Source organism: Pygocentrus nattereri, chromosome 22, assembly GCF_015220715.1.
Source record: "Pygocentrus nattereri isolate fPygNat1 chromosome 22, fPygNat1.pri, whole genome shotgun sequence".
NCBI classification, from domain to species: Eukaryota; Metazoa; Chordata; class Actinopteri; order Characiformes; family Serrasalmidae; genus Pygocentrus; species Pygocentrus nattereri.
Genome location: NC_051232.1, coordinates 33,261,084 through 33,284,457, shown reverse-complemented (window position 1 = coordinate 33,284,457; position 23,374 = coordinate 33,261,084). Strand labels below are relative to the sequence as shown.

The following is a 23,374-nucleotide window of genomic DNA, read 5'->3' as shown; positions in this document are numbered from 1 at the left end:
ACACATTTACATTATATATATATATATATATATATATATATATATATATATATATACACACACACACACACACACACACACACATTTTCCAGATTATACAACATATGGATAGATACCGCAAGATGTCAAGTCTATATGTGCAGGATGGAACTTGCTGGATTGATGTTAAGAGCAAGTCTGTTTCCAAGGACGCATTGTTAGGGTTTAAACATCGTAAGTTTATTGCTAACTAGGCTAAAGTCAAGAAGAAGGTCCAAGTCAAGAAAATGTGAAAACCTTTCTCTGATAGATATGGTGGCTGAGGAGAACGAACCAGTTAGATGACAGCCTTATCGGCATGCAGCACTGGACTGCTGAGCTGTAGTTTTAGCTCATTTAGGCACCCTCTATTAGATTAGATTAGATTAGATTAGATTAGATTAGATTAGATTCAACTTTGTCATTGTGCATATTAGTTATCCAAGACAGCAACCTACCAATCTCTGTGTGCTGTTTTTAGTGCAACACCAGTGCTGCCACCTAAAAACGTTTTAGTGCTGTTTTTTCCGTCTCAGTTGTTAAGAGATTATCTGTTTGTTAGTCCTTACAGAAATTCAAATATCAAAATTAGTCTGCATGCACAGCCCTACTTTACACAGCTGTTGGTACTGCTGTAGGGCTACATCGCTGGAGCTGCTCCACGAGCATCAGTGTTGATACTGGCACATAAACACAGTACTGATACCATTACTCTGGGCGTAATGATAGCATTAAGCCTTGATTTAGCCTTTAGCACAGCAGCCCGCAAGTTGGGCCTGTGCGTCCTGATGCTCATCCAACAAGTAAATGTCATCTAACCAAGCTCCATTTTACCAAAACAAAAAACTGTAAAATATAATAGTATAATTATCAGGACTTTTATGTGAGTTAGGTTAGGCAGAGTTAGTATCGATATCGGTACTCCGTATTAGCCGATACTAAAGGATCAGGTACCACACCAATAATGTTATTTTAAATACAGTTTAAAGTTCAGCAAACACCGGAGCCCACAACAGTGTTTCTCAGGTGCAGTCCTGGACGCCCACCTGCACAGCAGTTTCACTTTCATTCGTTCTCTGCTTTCGCCAGATATGGGCAAGCGCTTCATGAAGCATTTTAGATGAGGGAAAACACTTCAGTGTTAAATATAGGACAGAACAGAGTAAAAGTGGGAGTGTGGGATTCGATAGGACGTCTATGACGTTTATACTTCGCTCACACACAGGTAAAAAAACAGGCCTGTATTTGGACAGGTGTGAGACGTGGTGTCTAGCACAGCCAGCGTGACTGAAACGTTGATTAAATTTATATCTGTTTTATTAGACGCACGACTAAAATGACTAAAATCTTACTGGTTTTAAGGGTAATGTTGAGAATGAGCATCACATACTCAAGCAAAAATATCAAAGAGTATTGGAAGCCTGTAAAATGCCTCTCGAGCCAGCCCTAAAGGCCAGTTATCTAAGCGGAGGCTGAGGCCTGCAGGGTCAAACGCTGACGCTGTTCAGATCTGAAGGTTTGTTGTGACGTTGTATTTTCGCCACAACATACGTGGTCCTCCACATATATTGCCACCCCTGGTAAAGAGGAGTAAAACTTTCAAAATACTAACACAATCTAGCTTTTATTCGTAGCACAACAATCAAAAAAATAAAGCCTCTTTGCAACGACAACAGCTCTGAACCTTCTTCTGTAACGCTTAATTAGACTGGAGAACACATGGGAAAAGATCTGAGACCGTTCCTCCACACAGAACCTCTCCAGAACCTTCAGTTTCAGAGCTCCCACACTGTGGATTCTCCTCTTCAGATCATCCCACAGGATGTCTATGGGGTTTAGGCCACAGGACTTGGGTAGCCCCTTTTTATCATTATACTGTAAATAAAGCTTAGATATTTGCAAATGTTTTAAATAAAAGGGAAAGCAATTAAGAATACTTTTACAGCTCATCCTGCTCAGGGTGAGCCAGACATGTCGATATTTGTGAAGTGCTGAAAGTCAGTTTTAGTTATAATAAGAAGCTGGCGTACTAGAAGCAACTTCAGCCTCATAAAAAGTCGAACACTGAGATTTTACGAGAAACTATTCCACCTCTGAGGAAAGGTTTCCTGCCAGAGATGTGAGAAAAGTGAGTATAGCTGAGCGAAAGCTTAAAAGCACACAGTTAGTCTGCATTTTTATTTCTATATATTAGCCTATACAAGGACATCAGCACATACGGAGACATAGTTACAGCCAAGACGGTGAAACGTTACTTTAATAAGATGGAGATAAAATGTTGTGGCTCCCAAGGTGGTTTGAAAATTATTCAAAGGACAAAACGGCTCTTCTCAGCTTTTGGGTTGCGACCTCTTATGGAACTGTGGCACTACCCCTCCAAGGAGTTATGCATGGTGGCAGAAACTGACAGCACTTTCATTCACTTATTCCTCTCTTACACGGGTCAGGGTGAGTGTGCAGTGTACCTATATAAGGAGAGCGGCAGTGCCTGGAAATGATTCAGAGTCATACAGTGTCAAGTATGACATAAAACACTGGACAGAATGTCGAAGACAACAGCCCACACAAGAAGACCCTTATCACTTTAAACAGAATCGTGCATTAGTCCTTCACAGATCTGAAACAAGAGACAAGAACCTAATAAACATTCTCATTGACTGACCCCAACACATTGGACCACGTGGTTGCAATCTCTGACCATCGTACCCTGAGGCACCACATGCACTGGGGACGAGAACCGGGATTATGATAAAGCTCTCACCTCTCGTCCTGTAAGGACGTGCCGAGCCAGCTTGACTTTGGCGAAGTTGCCCTTGCCGATGGTCTTCAGCAGGCGGTAGTTGCCGACGTGCGGGTGCTCGTCCACGCTGGAGCTCAGAGAGTTCCTGCATCGTGGGAGGCTTTGTCGGCTGGCCGATTTGGCGGGTGGTACAGGCGCTTCCGGAAAACCGTCCAGGGAGGTGTGCTGGAAAAGAGCCACACAGGCCGAGAGAAGAAGGAGCGCGGTTAGGACCTGGAGAGAGACTGCTTAGTCACGGACGTATTGCTGACACACACAGGTTCACACGCCGAGCTGCTCTTTGCAGCAGTTATCCTTGGCATTGCTGAGATAGTGGCCGCTGGGCAGGCTTTGAATCTGGAAACGCGATCTAGTGGGTGCTGTTTCAAGCCTCAAACCCTTTCTGCCAATCCGAGCTGTGTAGTGAAGAGACAATGGTGTCAAGTTCCTGATCTGGAACATCACATCTCAGTTCACAAAAAGATCTACTATAGGCAAAATGTGCATAAATAAACAACGACAACGAGGTTATATATCAGCGTAATACATGTTTACGTACTTTACCACAAGTGTCCTAGTTGCGGGAGGCTTCTAATAAAAGCATTATTGGAATCTGCATCTACTTTGGTTGACTAGGTCTTCTCTTTCGGATTACTGTGTGGAAACCAATGCAGCAAACTTTTCAACCGTGTGAAGGGACTGTCCACACTTATTTTAAACAAACAAACAAACAAATAAATAAATGACCTCAATGCTTTTTCATTCCACCCCTGGCATTGAAGCAGCCCCAGGAAGCAAGGAGGCGACAGCATGCAGGTTAAAGATTCGTTTACCTTTATTTGGATGGTCCACCGTTGTCCCCTATAGATTATCTACAGATGGGGTTAGGATTTGGGCTAGAACGGGTGAGGGTTAGGGTTTTGGGTTGAGGTTAAGGTTAGGTTTAGGATTAGGATTAGAGCCAGGTTTAGAGTAAAAGAAAACGATGGTCAGTTTAGTAGATATTCACAAAGCTTCTAAAGTGGACTACCCAATAAAGCATTACCGATTTATGGAGGCTATAGCACAGTTTCATTTTCATGTCTTTCACGACCTTCGTGGGCTGAATCAAGTGTGTTCAAACAGGTGCAGGATAATGTGAATCTCCAGGACTGAAGCTGGGAAAACGTCTAAGGATCCAAGAAAGTCTAGCTGATGCTTGTTACTTACATTAGCCAATGACAGGAGGAGTTTGAATTAATCTAATAAACCTGGAAACTACTGCTGACTTGAATTTGGCATCGTTTGCTGGAAGGGCCTCTAGGACAAGAGACTGATTAGAGAAAAGCACCTTTGTCTTTATCAGCTGAAACTGAAGCAGGAATGACTTACTAATTCTACACAATACGGCATTTCTATATGATAAATTCTGTGGTCGCCCATTATTTTCTGAACTCGATCGCATTTTCACAGAAACCACTACGACTACGTGACCCGGACATAAAACGCGATGTTTGGGGCTCCGGAGTGGTGCAGTCATCTAAGCGCTGGCCGTGTCATCAGGAGATAACGAGTTCGATCCCTGGTGATGCTACAGCCGTCCATAGCCAGGAGTCCAAGAGAGAACAACTGGCCTCGCTCTCTGGGTGGGTAGGATGGCCCCCTGTCTCCCCCTATTACTCAACGCGACACTAGTCAGCGCAGGCATCTGTTAGCTGACGTAACAGAGCTGGCAGCTGCCACTTTCCTCCGAGCGTGTCCAGCTGGCCAATGACGTTGCGTGAGCGGCAGCTCAAAAAGATGCAGTGGAGCTTCAAAGGACTCAGAAGAAGCCTGTGTTGCCTTCACCCTCCTGTGTGATTGGGGGAGTCCTAATTAGTGGGTGGAATTCTAGGCGACTAAATTGGGAAGAAAAGGTAAAAATTTAAAAACAAAACGAAATGTTTGAAAAAGCTGTCAGGTATCACAATGACAATACGAGAGGTGACAACTTACTATTAAAATAGTGGCAAAGGACATGAAATACTACCAACTACTTACATCAGAACAGCCAGCACATTTTCTGTGCTCTGAAGGGCTGAGAAACAGCCAGGATTACCTAAACCATTTTTACTATAAAGGCTACAAACCAAATAAACATATATGAAATACTACTACTAGTTACTATTTTTTAGTATAATCACAAATTTTTAGGTATTAGATAATGTAGTATCGTATATACCAGGTTGTATATAGTTTAAAAATAACATTGTTCTTGCTTTCATGCAACTAGGCACCTTGGTTTTATGCTGGTCCGAGACTCAAAATGATACTGGGGGTGTAAGACAGCGAGTTCTGGGGACATTTTAAGGCCTCAGGGTGTGTGTTTTGTAGTTGGCTCTTCAGCCTTATGGTTAAGTCACTCGTGGGAGAGCAGGTTCAGTCCCAGCGCAGAGAAGCAGGCTTGGAACAGCTTGTGCTGGTAATGTAGTGACGTCTCTCTGGCCCTGCGTGTATTCGGTAATTAAATCAGTTCTGTTACCGCCGCTCTAACGATGTGTTTATCGTAGAAACTCCTATCGTGATAAAGACAAAAATATTAATTTTAGATTTATCGTGCAACCCTAGCACGTAATGATACCATTCCACACAAAATATAGCCAAACTATATATAAAATAGTAACAGCTCACTGTGTGAGGGACACGTTTACAGGACAGGCCAAAAGCTAGGCTGACTTGCTGCTTCTGAGAAAAAAGCAAAGGGAAAGGAGTGCATACTGGAAATTCTGCTACTGCAAAAGCATTACCGGAGCCGACAGTCTGAAATTCAGGCTGAAATACTGTGACGTTATCTGATCCAATAGTCCAAATGGGGTAAACTGCATTACAGAGAGACCGAAGCTGAACACCTGATGCTATACACTGCAGTGGAACTGTCTAAGTGCTCTGGGACTCCAGCCTCCAATAACGGCAGCCTGAGTGCTCAAGTGTGGACTTGCCCAGATGTAAAATGCTACAGTGAGAGAGAAGGGAATGAGTTAAGACTTAACCACATCTGGGCAGAGAGTGTCACTGACATAAAGCAGAAGTAAAGGCCCAGAGGAAAAGGCTACTCTCCACAGCTAGTTTCACAAAGTCCTCAGAGTTCAAAACTTTTTGATGGACGTAACTGCCGTAATGATGATTTCAGACTAAACCGCGGTTCTGCCTCCGCCGCCATAGCCCGAGGGGAAAAGATACTGAGCTAAAGAGGCGGAATGCTACACTGCACAGGCCTGTCGAACAGCAGAGCGCATGCTGGGATAGATGAGTCCAGGTTGGATCCCCGTGGTGCCCAACTGTAGAAGTAGAGGGTGGAAGATAAACAAGATCGGCCTGCTTCTGCCAGAAGAACCGCCAGGGCAGCTGCTGCCGTCCGTCTGGCCGTTGCGCCCTCAGCTGCCACACCCACAGAACAAAACCTGGGTCGGGTTACGGCACCGCTGCCACAATCCTGCTGCGTCGTAACGCTACACCGAGCAGTGCGCTGCAAATATCTGCATCTCAGCTACAATCCTGTAGCGCAGAATAGGGCAAGTTCAAGAGTACTAACATAGTGGCGCATGTGATACGACGCAGGTAGTGGGGTGGCTGTCAAAACATACGTGGGGATGTGCCTCGTTGACGTGTGCATATCTGACCCTTTGTTATGAGATGCATACCAGCGCCGGTGGGTGTGTGAGCGAAGGAAAGGTTTAGAGAGAACGACACACAGTGTGTCTGCGATGACAGTGAAACATGAGATTGCACGGCTTCCTCTGGGAGGATTAATAGCCTCTGACAATAGAGCGAGCGAGAGAGGCCGAGAGAGGCCGAGAGAGACCGAGGGAGCGAGAGAGAGATCAGATTTAATGCAGGAAAGTCCCTGCGTCGGAATAAATCAGCATCTCGCCTATTAATGCTAATATCCCAACACTAATGGCCCTGAGCGAGCCGGCGACATTAACACATATCACCAGGCACCCTCAGAGCCGTTACGTTCTCCACTAAAGCACCATAAATCACACAGAGGCAGGTTCCGTTCCTTAAACCTGCATCTTAATGATATTCAGTCTAGGCTTAAGTAATGGCCAGGGACTTTAAGGTACTAAGGTACAAGTTTCCTGGACGGGATTTATACACTCTTGGTTACATGAGGGGCAACAAACACATGGCCTGTCATCACAAACGTCACGTAGTTGAGATTGAGCAATGTGTAAGGCCTCTCTGAGGGTCTACTTTAACACATCATCCCTCCTGCCAAACGGCATGTTTAAGCTTCCGATCTGACGAGGAAGAACTGTTGTCGAACTGTTGACGACACAGCCGAAATGTGGCTGCATGAAAGACCTCTGAGTGTAAATCAGACACCTAAGCATTCATGTTCTCCATGGTTTGGACTGGACGAGCTCAAGGAGCTTCACTGTAAGAGCACAGCTTCATGGTAACGGATCTCTTGGACGCTAAACAGCGTAACACCAATAACTGATCTGCTGATGTAAACTGAGTCCAGTCCTGGTCGCCTGTTGGTGCTGCAGCTGCTTTCAGGGTCAGTGGGCTAGAGCTGACTTGGCAGTACTGGTCAACAGCTCAAGTTGACAAATCCAAATTATGGTGATGTCTAAATAATCACAGGCATTTATTTACTTGAGATGTTTATTCTGAAATTGCCAGTCGTCCCTGTTTCTTCTAAACTCCTCAGTTTATGACTTGACTAGAGTATGGCTAGAGGCCCAATGACATACAGCACTGCTGACCAAGCCCACTCCTTGAGACCTACAGAGCTCAGCAGCGAGTGGCTCCACATCTGTGTATCCGTGTCGTCTACTAACACTGTGCTTGTGCAAGTTTTGGCATAACATTATGACCACCTCCTTGTTCCTACCTGCTCTGTGAGGGTCCATGGGGGTCCTGCCCACTGAAGAACAGGGTAACAGAGTATCAGAGAAACAGATGGACTACAGTCTGTAACTGTAGAACTACAGAGTGCAGCTATACAGTAAGTGGAGCTGATAAGATGGACAGTGAGCGGAGAAACGAGGAGGTGGTCAGAATGTTCTACCCGGTTGGTGTGTATCTAAAATTTTTGTTCTAAATGCAACATATAAACACAACCTATATAATGCGGCGCCAGTATTGCCCTAAATGTAACTAAAGCCCAGCAGTGAGGAGCTGAACTTTCCCCTCCTCTGCTGTCCCTGCAGACGGGCAGGGTCGCCTACAGAGCGGCGCTAGTAGCTGTTAATGAAGAGATGCTCTTTTATTAGAGGGTCTCATTTCAGAGGGAAGATCTCAACCACTACCTCTCATAACTCAGTTCCAAGGCACAAGGTGACACTAAAAAACAAGGAGTAGAGGTAGAAAGAAGAAATAAGACTGGGCCAAATTCATCCCACCAAAAAAAACCAAAGCCGAATTGTGAGCTTCTCTCTTTTAAGGACAGTGAGCTTTCAGTCCATTGGCCCAGTTCAGGTGAAGTTTACTGTTCACCCTATAATTTTCCCTCTACACAAAACACAAGCCTCGCATCCCAGACACTCGACTCGGACACAATAATGGACCTGTGAAACTGACAATATATTAACACCAGTGTTGAGAAAAGAAACCCCTTGGTATTTTATACATTTATCCTAATTGTTATTAAATATAAGTGTTAATTGGAAATGATCAGGGTGCTCCTCAACGCTGACAGGCCCCTACTAGCCAGGCAGACCAATGGAAAAATCACCTGAGTGTCCAGCACCACTCCGGCTTACAGCTCATCAGTGATTTAGCCGCTCTGGAGCGGAGCCAGCTGGACGTGCGGCAGGATGACTCATGAGCGAACATGTCTATGATCTGTTCCTAGTGGATGAAATCCTTGAGAGTGGGCCTGCAGAGCTGCCCAGCCATCGCACTCTGCTGTAGCGTCTGACAGCACAGTCCAGCCGTTTAACGCAGTCAAAATAAACAGATATTTCTGCCTTTCGCTGGGCTTTAAGGATGTAAACTCAAGGCTGCTGACACATTAAATCCGACATGTAAAAGTACACGATCTAGCAAGGTTGGAGAACCGAATTAAAAAAGAATAACAGCCACTGATTAAGATAAAAAAATATCCCAACACTATCAACCAACGAGGTCAGGTACTGATGCTGGACGGTCAGTTCAGGCTCATCCCAAAGGTTCTCGATGGAGCTCCATCACTCCAGATAACACATCCTCACTGCTCCATAATACTGGGGGGCTTTACAGCCCACTGACCTCATGCTGCTCCAGATCTACAAACAATGCTTTTCCCTGAAGATTATACAAGCAGCATTCCAGCAGTTGAACGCCTGGGTCAGCAACATGTGAAGCAGCCAAGCTGACCAAGGGGTGTCCACAAACTTTTGTACACTAAGGCCCAATCCCATTTCACTCCTGGCCCCTACCAATGGAAGGGTGTCCTGATTCTCGTTGAGATACGCCTCACAGGGTGAAGTGTTGGGACCACATGACCCTCCAAACAGAGGTTTTTCAGAGACTCTCCAAACGGAGTGCCACGATTAAAAAATCCGTTCCACCTTAAAAGGTGCAGCAGTTACTTTCTGGCGCCTCAGGCTTTAGAACTCCTCCTCCGTTTAAGGTGGAACGGGAAAATTCAAACGAGAATCTGGAGAATCTCTGACTTCAGCTTCACATCACTGAAGAATTCCGGGTGGGTGATACTAAATAACTGCCCCCCTCTTTGAAGGCGTATGATCCCTAAATGTAACTAAAGCCCAGCAGTGAGGAGCTGAACTTTCCCCTCCTCTGCTGCCCCTGCAGACGGGCAGGGTCGCCTACAGAGCGGCGCTGGTAGCTGTTAATGAAGTGATGCTCTTTTATTAGAGGGGCTCATTTCAGAGGGAAGATCTCATCCACTAGGAGGAAAAATAAATGGGATTGAGCCACAGTGTATTTCACACTTCTGTCCCACCCTTCTATAGTCTGAAAAATAAATCTAAATTCTGCTCCCAAAGTGTGCGCACACTTTACAAACCATCACAATACATTCAACAATGAATGCAGTAAGGAATGAATGCTTCTCTTACACAGTGATAGGAAACACAGCAGCTGGAATTCTCTAAGGTGAGTGTATACATGGTTGGTCCACTCTCGGGGTGTTTTTACAGCGACAGCTCCAGATTTTAAGACTCTGGATGAGACGCAAGGGGAAGTATTCAGACACTAATGTCCGCTTCATATTTACACATACACTGGCCCATATTCGTGTCCATACAATTAAACCCACGTATGGTCGGAGCCGGTTTACATTTGAGCGTTTATTCTAATAATTATGTTCTCTTTCTAAGGAAACATGCAGTTGATCACAGGTTATTATACGGCCCAGCCCTACATTGACCTCCAGCAGCCAAAATGAGAAGGTGGAGGTATATGGTGTATGGCCTAGCCAATCTCCCGGTGTGAATCCCATTTAAAATTGTGAATCGTTTTGAGCCCAGAGAGACCCTCATAACCTCGAGTAATTGTCAATAGGTCACCACTGAATGACGACACTGCAAAAAGCTAAATATATCTTACGGCGGTCGTCTCAAAGTCAACAGCGGCTTCGCGATGAAGTACTTGTAGGTCTCGTTCACCACAAATTTCTTAAATGTGTTCTTGCAAAAGGTCCTAAGAAAAAGTCTACGTCTGATTATTAAAGCGGAGAACTGTTCACACCTTCGTGTAGATTCTGTTCTTACCTGAGAACAAAACCCAAATAAGAGCGCACCTTCTTCCTGAGAACGGTCGATGAATGAGGCCCAATGTTATTCATTCACGGTGTTTGAATTTCCCCCCCAATTCGATCCATATTTTCTGTTGATGATTATAAGCAGAAAGCCAAAATACTTTGCGTGTAAACCTGAAGTGGGCATATGCACTGTGAGTACATTAAACAACCAAAACAAAGCGTCTGAATACTTGTTCACTCTCACTGTATCACCAATGACGTCAGGTAAACCAGAGTTAACGCCCAACATCCCAGTCACAACAGTTAAAGAGATTTAATACCCATGGATACTCGGGGTGGAACAACTCTCCAAATCCACAATTCAGCCCACTTCTTGATTTCTGAGCCAGGATCTGGTGCAGACCTCTGTGTTCTTTCAAACTGCCAACAATTGGTTCCGTCAACCTCTCCTGATACACAAGACTGTGGGATGGATAAAATATTGATATGGCGATACATCATATCGATGCACTGGGACCAAATATCAATACATTTATTGAAACACGCACGCACTGCCAATGCTCTAAACCAGAGGCCTTCAATTAAAATTCAATAAGGTCCAGTTAGAGAAAATATCCTCAAGCAAACGTCCAGAACATCATCATGAGGTATTCGCTCGTCTGCCTTCACATCCATCTGAACTTGAGTGACATCCCATTCTTAATCCATAGGGTTTAATATGATGTCGGCTCACCCGTTGCAGCTATAACAGCTTCAGCTCTTCTGGGAAGGCTTTCCACAAGGGTTAGGAGTGTTTATGGGAATTTCTGACCGTTCTTCCAGGAGCACATTTGTGAGGTCAGACACTGATGTTGGACGAGAAGGCCTGGCTCACAGTCTCCACTCTAATTCATCCCAAAGGTGTTCTATGGGGTTGAGGTCAGGACTCTGTGCAGGCCAGTCAAGTTCTTCCACACCAAACTGGCTCATCCACGTCTTTATGGACCTGCTTTGTGCACTGGTGCTCAGTCATGTTGGAGCAGGAAGGGGCCGTCCCCAAACTGTTCCCACAAAGTTGGGAGCGTGAAATTGTCCAAAATCTCTTGGAGCTGAAGCTTTAAGAGTTCCTTTCACTGGAACTAAGGGGCCGAGCCCAACTCCTGAAAAACACCCCCACACCATGATCCCCCCTCCACCAAACTTTACACTCAGCACAATGCAGTCAGACAAGTACCGTCTCCTAGCAACCGCCAAACCCAGACTGGTCCATCAGATTCCCAGACGGAGAAGCGTGATTCGTACAGGCCACTTCAGATTTTACAGCATTGAAGGGACGAATGAAATAGATTACATAGTTAGAAAAGATTTTATTGAGGCACAGTTAAGATTAAGAGACCCTTATTAATTATGTACCATAATTAATGATTACCATTGAGTATCAGAGAATGGCAGTATTGCGGTATCATCATTATGGGCAACGTATCGTGACAGTATCATACCGTGAGATGCCCTGTGATTCCCACCCCGATTGGTGATGCTTTCATTTTATTCTAATTGGACTGTCTGAACAGTCTGAAAGAACCTTTGATGATTTGTGATACAGCCATTCTTTTCGACCTCCGCTGTTAAGGTGATCTTGTTCATCATGTTTTACTCACATAAACAACTTGGCCAAGAAACCTCTAATCTTTGAATTTGTACCAAAGGCAATGAATTCGTCTCTGCCTAAAAGCAAATCCACTCGACTTAAATAAATAAATAAATAAATAAAAACCATTTAAGTCCTCTCATCACAAAACGCAGCGCTGGTTATGTAATGGCTTTTCGTGAAACGCCCCAGAAGCACCTCAGCCAAAATCGCATGGGCTACTACGGTCAATAAGAACGCAGGAACAGAGGCTAAAACACTTTGAGAACTTTTTATGGTCCTTATCTTCTCTACACCGCCAGATGCAAAACCTCACAAGCGCCTGAGACTAGATTATCACCACAGCGCAGCACAGACGTCTGTAGGGGCGACAAGTTATCAGCATAAGTCTCAAAAGTGTATTGCACTCAGTCACAGATGCATAACAATCAATACCAATTTGCCCTCATCTCTGACGTGTCAGGTGCTGCAGAGCTTTTAACTGCCACGAATGCAGCAATACGGAAACTGGGCCCGGGCCAATAATCAATATTTCTGAGTCTGTATCTGTTGATACTGATGCTGCTACTCGTATTTTCGCTTTTTTACAACTGGCCAAGCAGGCATATGCTAAAGGAGCATATTACACTGGCTCAGCAGTTCTGCTATGAGAAAAGTGATATCCCTTCTGCAAGTCACCTCACGAATAAACGAACACCGGTATTTTTCAGGCCGCTTTACTCCGGGAATCTTCACCACTGCTTTCGGCTCAATCCCATTTCTTCTTTCTACCCCTACCCCTTGTTTTCAAGTGTCACCCTCACCCCTTGTTCCTGAGCTACAGGGCAGTGGTTGAGATCTTCCCTCTGAAATGAGACCCTCTAATAAAAAGAGCATCACTTCATTAACAGCTACTAGCGCCGCCCTGTAGGCGACCCTGCCCGTCTGCAGGGACAGCAGAGGAGGGGAAAGTTCAGCTCCTCACTGCTGGGCTTTAGTTACATTTAGGGGTCATACGCCTTCAAAGAGGGGGGCAGTTATTTATTATGACCCCCCCTAATTCTTCAGTGATATGAAGCTGAAGTCAGAGATTCTCCAGATTCTTCTTCGAATTTGCCCCTTATAATGGAGATAGGGATGTTCTTTTGGGTGCTATACATAACTATCTTCCAAAAGGTTCTATACAGAACAACCTACAGCAGATTCTCTATGAGTCTGAAGAACATTTTCAGGAGGCAAAGAAGGAGGAAAGAAGCATGCAAAGGGTTGTTAGAGTGTTCGTGGTTCCATATAGAACCATTTTCTTTCCTAAAGAACCCTTGCAGAACCATGCTTTTAGGAGTGTGAAACAGTTCTGCTGTTCTCAGGGAGTGTGCAGTAACACAGGATGTGCGGCAGACCGACTAAGGTTTAACTGGGTTAGCCTAAAGCCGAAGTACAGGCGTATTACTCTTTAAAATAAATGAATTATCATAGATCCTTAAGACGCTTCTTTATGAAGGCCTCTGCGTGGGCTACAGCTCGTCTGGCGGTCAGTGTAGAGGCCAAACAGAATGTTTTTGTTCAGCGTGTTTCACAAACAGAATTTTCAGTTTTGTTTATTTATTTATTTACACTTCAAAAACAAGATCTTCACAGATTTGCCCATCTGTGATAACCGTTTATACTGATATCTGAGCTGCTACTAAACAGGGTGATTCAAAAAGATTCGTCCAACTTCAGAACGATGTATTTCTCTTGTAAATCATCACAGATCAGTGCAGTGAGCTGTAAACGGTTTAACTGAGCATGAAGTTTATTATGTAACTGTACAAGGTCTCGGTCTGAACCTCCTCCAGCTGGACGGACGACATCAACTCCACAGTGAGACTCATCCCAGACTGGACTGAGCGTGTCGGGCGTCGCCGCTCTCACGGCTCTTTAAGGCCGCGTTCACACAGCAGGTAAAAGTGGCCCAAATCTGGTCTTTGTGTGACACAGATGTGTGTCTGTGTGTCAGTGTGAACAGATAAACACACCAAATCTCACGTTTTCAGTTCCGATTTGAGACGCTTTCAGATGTGGGACTGAAATCCGATCCGTATCCGATCTGCGGCGATGCGACTCAGTCTGAACATCCAGACCGGAAGTCCGACTTTCACATCAAACCAGCTCCACGTTCGCCATCATTTCGCGCTGCTGAGACTCGTAAACATTTAGGCTGATGTTTCTGGATTAAAAATTAGAAGAGACTCTAATTTTCGCAGCCGCTCCGTGTTTGAAGAGGAGCCGAGGCTGCAGGGTCAGGGAAGAGTTTAAAGAATCCCAGGACACAAACCAAAGAAGTGACCGTGGCCGATTAACGTGCCCTTCCTCTGGCGAACTCAAAGACATTCTGGGTGAAGAGTCTAGCTGTCATAATCGCTCCTGTGATGCTGGCGAAGACGAACCTGAAAGCTCCGGGAGTGGCAGGCGTTCTCTGGACGAGCCACGGGAAGTTTGTTATTCTTCGGAATTATTTGGTGAGAAAATCAGATTTGGGCCACTTTCGCCTGCTCTGTAAACATAGCCCAAGTGTGATTTCGGAGATCATCCGCTTCTTCTGGGAGTGCCACTTAAACAGACTCCTGAGCTGTTGGAGGTTCACTGCCAGACGGACAGCCAGAAACTCTATGACTCCCTCTTTCAATTGGATTGTGATTGGTTCCTAAACGCCTCACGGTTGTAAAGATTCGGTGCTAGGGAATCAGATTCATCTCTTCGAATCACCCTGCGCGTATCGTTCTTTACGGAACTGGTTTGCCGGTTAATCCGAGTCTCTGTTCTAAGCAAAAAACAGAAATTCCCATCTGATCAAGAATGATGAACGTCCTAATAACTACTGTAATAAAACACGATCATAAATAAGAATATCAGATATGCTCGGTCAGCGAAAAGGAGCCAAAGCCTAAACCTGTGTGCACAGTTTATGTGCTGCAATCAGCAAAAACGTGGCCTAAAAAAAAAAAGACTAAGGGGGTCAAACAACAGCTTTGCCATGACCTTCATTACCTCCATGAGGCTCAGTGGTGCACAAAGAGGTCACTCAGTGGCCAGCTCCCTTCCAACCGCAATTAAATGGGACTGAATCAGTGAAGGCTGATTAAGTTAATTGGCTCATATGACCCCAGTGTCATAGCAGGACAAGAACCTCTGGAAGAGGGCAAAGCAGCCACACTCGACCTACTGCATTACCTCGGCCGTCCATGAAACTCCCGGTACGAGAAACACTAGGAGGGATCTGTTGGGGCCAAATCTGTCTGCCTTGAGTCTTTCTGACGGTACTTCTCTCTTTTGCTCTGTGATCAAGACTTCACAGGTCAGGAGCTTCACAGGCTCAGCAGGGCATCTCCACTCTGGCCCATGGTAAGCCCTTGATGCTGCGTGCCTCATGGCGAGGATAAAACGCCGTTTTTAAAAAAGTAAAAGAGGTCAGAGTTTCCCCAAACATTCCCGGGGGAGTACGTCAGGCGAGTGGGGGATCGACTTATGCCGACGGGTATCGTTTCCTCGCTCCTGTCCCGGCACAAAGCAAGGTGAAACGGTGACACTGGCCCAGAAGCGCTCACCAAATGACAAATACCCTGGCCCTTGTGGCACAAACCCCTGTACTGCATTACCACGTTCCAGAAATGACAGCGAGATCCATTACATAAACTTCTCCTGACTGTGGAAGACCCTCCGGCTCCGACCGGACAAATGATGCAATTCAAGACCGAGAGGCCTGGTGTTCGGCTTCCTCCACTCCAAGATGTGGCCACAGAGAAAATTCTCTCCCCATCGTATCGGTCAATAGTTTGACATAGTCTATCAATTTTAACAGGACATCAGTTTGAGATGGTAAGACTGATATCATGAGAAAACGAGTCATTATTACAAGATATCAAGCAAACATCTTAAGAGAAGATCATGAGCTCGATATAGAAAGTCAGACGTTGAGAAAATGAGTCGTTTGTCCGAGAAATTGTGAGAAAAAAGTGAGTGAAACAAAATATTATGTAAACATCTCGAGAAAATGTCACGAGCTGAAAATAGTGGGTCAATTAAAAAAGAAAAGTCAGTGGTCTGAGATGGAAAGTCGATGTTACGAGAAAATAAGTCATTATTACAAGATATTGAATAAACATCTCGAGAAAATGTCATGAGTTGGACATAGCGAGTCAAATTTCAAGATGATAAGTCACCGGCTCGAGAAAATGAGTCAATACTACAAGAGAGTAAGTCACTATTACAAGATATTACGTACACATCTTGGGAAAATGTAATTACTTTGACATAGTAAGTCAAATTTTAAGAAAACAGGTCATTAGTTCGACATGGCATGCCAATATTACAAGAAAATAAGTAAACATCTCGAAAAAATGTCACTAGTTTGATATAACTTAACTTTTAAGGAAATGGGTCACTGGTTTGACATGGTAAGTCAATATTACAAGAAAATGGCTTGAGGTCGACATAGTAAGTCAAATTTTAAAAACATAAGTCACTGGGTTGATGTAGTGAGCCAATATTATGAGAAAATAAGTCACTATTACAAGAAATAAGTAAACATGTCTAGAAAATGTCATTCGTTCCACATAATAAGACAAATTTTAATAAAACAGGCCATTGGTTCGACATAGTAAGTCAAATTTGAGTAAAATAAGTCATTGGTTTGACAGGATAAGGTCGATACGATGAGAAAATAAGTCATTATTACGAGATATTAGGTAAACCTATCAAAACAAATGTCAATAGTTTGACATAATAGGTCAAATCTTAAGAAAGCAGGTTGCTGGTTCGACAAGGTCAATATTATGACAAATAAGTCAGTATTACAAGATACTGAGTAAATCATCAAGTGTCATAAATTTGACATAGTAAGTCAAATTAATCAAAAGTCACTGATTCGACATGGTAAGTCGACATCGTCAGGAAATAAGTCAGTATTACAAGATATTAAGTAAACATCTGGAGAAAATGTCATGAGTTTGTGACACTAAGTCAAAATTTTGACATAACGCGTTACTGCTGTCAGAAGACGACAGACACCCCCCCCCCCCCCACCCACCCCTCCCGGGACCCCCGGACCCCCGAAGCCCACCACTTGGCGGGAACAGGCTTTCCTATCTCCCCAAGCGCGCGCTGTTGTTTTGGTTAGCCACAAGCTACCGAGCTGCAGCGCGCGCGCTCGTGCTTTTCCAACGGTGACACAGCAGCCGCGGTAGCGGGGCTCCCCTCGCCGAGAGGCGGCGGAGCCAAACGTCAAAATCCCGTCCAAAAACGCACTTACGTTTTCGGTGTCACGCTCGTTGACGGTCGGTAGAGGCGTCCGGGTAGACATTTTGGGCTTGGAGGCGATGCGGCGAGGGACTGTGTGTAAACTGCGGCGGCGGCGGCGGCGGCGGCGGCGGCGGGTCTCTCCTCCCCCTCACAGCCCGTTACATCTCTAACGGCATTTCAGACGGACGGGGCCGCCGACGGGACTCGCTCATCGCCGCTTACTGCTATCCAAACGAGCCTCGCGAAGGACGGACACGGCTCCAGCCCGAGGGGGAGCTGTGGAGGAGATGCCGGTGAGGTGAGAGGACGTGTTGGACCAGAACAGGACGCTCATCTCATGAGCCAGGACGACGAACCGAACCGAGGTGGAGCGAATCAACGCGCGGAGGTTTTCTTTCCCACCTATATTCCTACAAGACCCGCCCGCCAAGCGCTGCGATTGGCTGACAGTACACACGTCAACGCCGTGTAGCCTATCACAGCGCAGATGATGGGATTCTATCAGCCAATCCTGGAAAAGGGGCGGGATTTGTCAGAGCACGGGTGGGGAGAAGAAAAAGCGTCTTAAAGGGGAATTCCACCGTCTTTTCAAAATTGCTGAACAATTTTTTTTCGTTTTTATGTGAAATGTTTGACTGTAGAGGCTCTGATGTCTTTACAGCGGTGGTGATGGGAACCAGGCGTCGCCACGACTACAACACAGATATAGACATTTTATTGACCATCCAGAACCACCAGAGAACCTACACGAGTCTTCTGAGTGTTTTTAACTGGAATGATGATGGTAAAATAGTCATAAATCTGAAAATAATACGTTTTCTTCTGGCACTGCTTTGACTTACAACACCCTGCATGCACCTTTTGGCCAAGAATGGCTTAAAGTAAATGGATTAAAATACATTTTTTATCAGAAAACAGTGTCTCAGATATCAAGCGGTGAATTCATAACCATGTAATGTAATAACTTTCTGTGAAGGAGCCTTTAGAGTAAGACGTCTGGTTCCTATCACCACCTCTGTGAACGATTCTCTAGACTTGTTAGTCTGTGGAACGGAGCATTTCACACCGAAGCGAAATTTGGAAACATTGGTGGAGTTCCCCTTTAATGGGGCTGTTTTAAAGGGCTGAAATTCCCCTCTCCTTTTTGTAAATTAAATCATTTTAACATTGTTAATGTGTCAAAGTCATTCACCTCCCAGTCCACACAGTCCGTGCAGCCTGTTTTTCCTGAAAACCAAGTATTCACATATATAAGCCAACAGTGGTTAAGCCCCGCCCACTCATACTGACGTCACAAGGAGGACTTCTTTGAATGCACAGCCTGTCAGGACAAAGGCCTTTTACACACATCAGTCTTAAAGACACAGCCTGTTTGGTGCGACTGTTTCTGGTATATAAACCTACAAAAGTGCGTTTTCACACAAGCTTCTTCAGTTCATACACACACACACACACACACACACACACACATATTTTCTAAGCCGCTTCTCCTTCAGGGTTGGGGGGGGGTGCTGGAGCCTATCCCAGCGGTCATTGGGCAGAAGGCAGGATACACCCTGGACAGGTCGCCAGTCCATCGCAGGGCAGACAGACAGACCCAGGGGCAATATAACACGTCCAATTGGCCTGACTGCATGTCTTTGGACTGTGGGAGGAAACCGGAGAACCCGGAGGAAACCCACGCAGACACGGGGAGAACATGCAGACTCCACACAGCCCCGGTCGCTCTTCTTCAGTTCACACCGACATACTGTAGTTCAGTCCTTAAGACCCTGAAACAGGACACTATGTAGTGGGATCTTGGCCTGTTAGTCCATTTGTGTGACGCTATGGACATTATTTTACTTCTACCTAACACTTTTTAGCATTTAACGGCTGTTCAACTCGTCACCATCCGAAACGCTCCGATACGAACAAGTGACGGTTTAAAGAGAGACATTCCTGCCACCTGCTGGATGTAAGCAGTGATGTAGTGTACCATGTTCCAGGTTATTAGGCCCAGTTCAGGCCTAAAAACAGTGGTTCCTAATCCCAGACCCCCATGTCCTCTACATTTACAATTTCTAACCTGTTTTAACTCATCAGCTGATTAGCAAGCACTTCATGAGAAGTGTCCACTCAGGTCCTGAAGTGCTTATGAAGAAAAGTACCCGGGCGTATAAAGCAGGATGCTCACATTGTCGCCTTTAGAAATTTCAACTTGACATTTTACACATTCAACCCAGCTCATTTTCCCAGCCATGTAATACAATTGAGTGTCTAAATAAGTCAATTAACTGTCCCCTAATTAGTATTCATGAGCACATATTCCAACCTACAACTAAATAAATAATGAAATGGCAGGAACTGAACAGGCATTGCAATTAGATTAAGAGACCCTTTATTAGTCCCACAACGGGGAAATTTCACCTCCACATTTAACCCATCCGTGCAGTGAAACACCACATACACACTAGTGAGCACACACACACACACTAGAGGGCAGTGAGCACAATTGCCCGGGGCGGTGGGCAGCCCAATCCGCAGCGCCCGGGGAGCAGTTGGGGGTTAGGTGTCTTGCTCAAGGACACCTCAGTCATGTGCTGTCGGCTCTGGGGATCAAACCGGCGACCTTCTGGTCACGAGGCTGGTTCCCTGACCTCCAGCCCACGACTGCCCCCGTTAATTAAAAGCTGAACTTTGTGTTTTAATCGGCTGAACTGACGCTCACTGGCCACCGCATGGACGTAGCCCAGTAATTACAGCTGATCTCATGTTCCTTTGTTTGGAAGCACCAGCCAGCAAAGACTGTACTTCCTCCAACAACTCAAATAAATACTGCTCTGCTACTATTCAGCTATCACAGAACACATTCTCACCTCATCCATAACAGTCTGGTACAGTAGCACTGACTGTCACCCCCCCCCCCCCCCCCTCCTCTATCAACCAGATCACATCCTCGCAAACAGGCAGTTAAAGAGAGGAAAGAAAATGATCTCTGACCTCACACATCCTCTGTGCTACATTGTTCTGCTTTCGCCCTCTGGGAGGTGCTATAGATCTCTAAAATACCCCGATTCAAAACGGCTTCTTTGCCACTGCAATGCCAACATTGAATTCCATCTGATGATTTCTTTACGGACCAGGTCATCTCTGATGTGACTGGTTTGAGGACCAGGTCATCACTGATGTGACTGGTTTGAGGACCAGGTCATCACTGATGTGACTGGTTTGAGGACCAGGTCATCTCTGATGTCACTGGTTTGAGGACCAGGTCATCTCTGATGTGACTGGTTTGAGGACCAGGTCATCTCTGATGTCACTGGTTTGAGGACCAGGTCATCTCTGATGTGACTGGTTTGAGGACCAGGTCATCTCTGATGTCACTGGTTTGAGGACCAGGTCATCTCTGATGTCACTGGTTTGAGGACCAGGTCATCTCCGATGTCACTGGTTTGAGGACCAGGTCATCTCTGACGTCACTGGTTTGAGGACCAGATCATCTCTGATGTCACTGGTTTGAGGACCAGGTCATCTCTGCTGTCACTGGTTTGAGGACCAGGTCAACTCTGCTGTCAGCACTTGCTGTGGCTATGGTATGAGATTAAAATGCATTGTGATGCTGGTGTGGGTTGAATGTATTGCAGTGATGATGTTCTCCCGTGAAGCTTTGCCTGTTTTGTGCTTTGTTTGGCTTTGTGTTCATTAAAGTCCATTAATCTGAATCTGAAAAGTGTTTTTCTTTGCAAAGCATGATATCTAACAGTCATTCTGGGAAGCCAATGCAGTCAGTTCCAATGCCAGTGCAAACAGGTCCAGTGCAGCAAACACAGTCAGTTCAGCCAGTGCAAACAGGCCCAGTGCAGCAGACACAGTCAGTTCAGCCAGTGCAAACAGGCCCAGTGCAGCAGACACAGTCAGTTCAGCCAGTGCAAACAGGCCCAGTGCAGCAAACACAGTCAGTTCAGCCAGTGCAAACAGGCCCAGTGCAGCAAACACAGTCAGTTCAGCCAGTGCAAACAGGCCGAGTGCAGCAGACACAGTCAGTTCAGCCAGTGCAAACAGGCCCAGTGCAGAAGACACAGTCAGTTCAGCCAGTGCAAACAGGCCCAGTGCAGCAAACACAGTCAGTTCAGCCAGTGCAAACAGGCCCAGTGCAGCAGACACAGTCAGTTCAGCCAGTGCAAACAGGCCGAGTGCAGCAGACACAGTCAGTTCAGCCAGTGCAAACAGGCCCAGTGCAGCAGACACAGTCAGTTCAGCCAGTGCAAACAGGCCGAGTGCAGCAGACACAGTCAGTTCAGCCAGTGCAAACAGGCCGAGTGCAGCAGACACAGTCAGTTCAGCCAGTGCAAACAGGCCGAGTGCAGCAGACACAGTCAGTTCAGCCAGTGCAAACAGGCCCAGTGCAGCAGACACAGTCAGTTCAGCCAGTGCAAACAGGCCCAGTGCAGCAGACACAGTCAGTTCAGCCAGTGCAAACAGGCCGAGTGCAGCAGACACAGTCAGTTCAGCCAGTGCAAACAGGCCGAGTGCAGCAGACACAGTCAGTTCAGCCAGTGCAAACAGGCCGAGTGCAGCAGACACAGTCAGTTCAGCCAGTGCAAACAGGCCCAGTGCAGCAGACACAGTCAGTTCAGCCAGTGCAAACAGGCCCAGTGCAGCAGACACAGTCAGTTCAGCCAGTGCAAACAGGCCCAGGTTTTAGGCCAAAATCTTCTTAAACTATGGTAAAACAGTGTCTCGGGCACCAGGCAGTGCATTCATAACTATTTCATGTAGGAACTTTCTGCAAGGGAGCTTTTAAAGGTCATTCTCTAGAATGACCCAGTTAAACCCAACCGCTCTGAAAGACTTTGTTTACATCTAAATGACTTAAATAAGTAGGAATTAAAAGAAGTCTTCTAGAGCTGCTTTCAGGAGGAGAGAACAGGCATTGTCACAGTGGCCTCCCTGTACGGGTTTGTACAATGGCCAAAACTCCCCCAGGGGGCGCAGTATAGAGGCCTTTGCAGGCTCGATTTTTGATGCCCGCACTTTTTCACTTAAACCACGTCACACCTGCCCACAGCCATGAAACCTAGTGTTGATCCTGTCCACACCTGCCCGTCTCATGACCACCCACACCTACTTTGATATAGGCTGGTCCCTGTCCTCACTCGCCCACTCGCCTTTGTCATCTCTGAGAACACCTGCCTGCTTTGATGTCTCCTCACTGGAGCTTTAATCTCTCCTGCCCAGTTCAGTTGTTTCAGTGTAGTGAACAGTAAACGAACCAGCCTCTGATTTAACTCTGATTTAATAAAAATAATGAGTAAAAAAAACACCATTTCAATTTACAGTCAACAAAAAGTGGCAAATGAAGCCAAGAACATACAATAAAAGTAAAAAGAAAGAAGAAATTTGTTATTATTTAGTATTTAAAAGTAAAAAGTAAACATTTTGACAGATAATTTGCATATTCTCTGTGTTTGGTGGTGACTAATCCGTGAAACTGGTGCTCGCACATAGTTTTGACCAGTGTCTAAAAGCAACAAAAACAAGGGAAAAGATATAAAATTTGTAAAAAAAAAAAAAAAAAAAGGAAAAAAGTGTAAACAAGTATTGCGCCGATTTAAAACAAATTTCCCAAAGTGCACCATAATATCTCACCTCTTATCACAGTTTATGATGTTATCACAATATCAGATCCTTAAAAATGACCTCAGAGACACAGTACAGCCCAAAAGTCTGAGACTACATGGAAAATCGATTTGTTTTTTCCTTTTTTGTTTAAGTTTCAACCTGGAAATGAGCAAGAATGTTTCAGAAAAAATGTTCTGTCGATGAAAATGAAGCAGAAATATTCAAAATTCTGCGCTATTTTTAGCTCTGAGGCAAACCTGTGAAACTGATTGCGAACAAAAAGGCCAGATTATTTTTGCAGTCTTATCTTTCCCAGTAAAGCCCGTGTTCAGCCGCCTTACGGGCGGATCTGATCTGCTCATCGGGGGTTTTAATGCGAACCCATGCAGCTTGAGGCACACTGGAATTAAAG

The 23,374-nt window shown here is 45.4% G+C and overlaps 1 protein-coding gene across 2 annotated transcripts in view; it reads right to left on the bottom strand.

The window, feature by feature from the left end:
• LOC108414040 (serine/threonine-protein kinase MARK1-like) overlaps positions 1-17,756 on the bottom strand; it is a 97,872-nt gene extending 80,116 nt beyond the window's left edge. For both annotated transcript variants that reach the window (XM_017686808.2, XM_017686809.2), the window contains exons 1-2: positions 17,369-17,756; positions 2,780-2,983 (exon numbers count right to left, since the gene is read on the bottom strand). In XM_017686808.2, coding sequence (XP_017542297.1) covers positions 2,780-2,983; positions 17,369-17,419 — 255 coding nt within the window. In that variant the 5' untranslated portion in view covers positions 17,420-17,756. The remainder of the gene's footprint in view (positions 1-2,779; positions 2,984-17,368) is intronic.
• Positions 17,757-23,374: the final 5,618 nt, after the last annotated feature.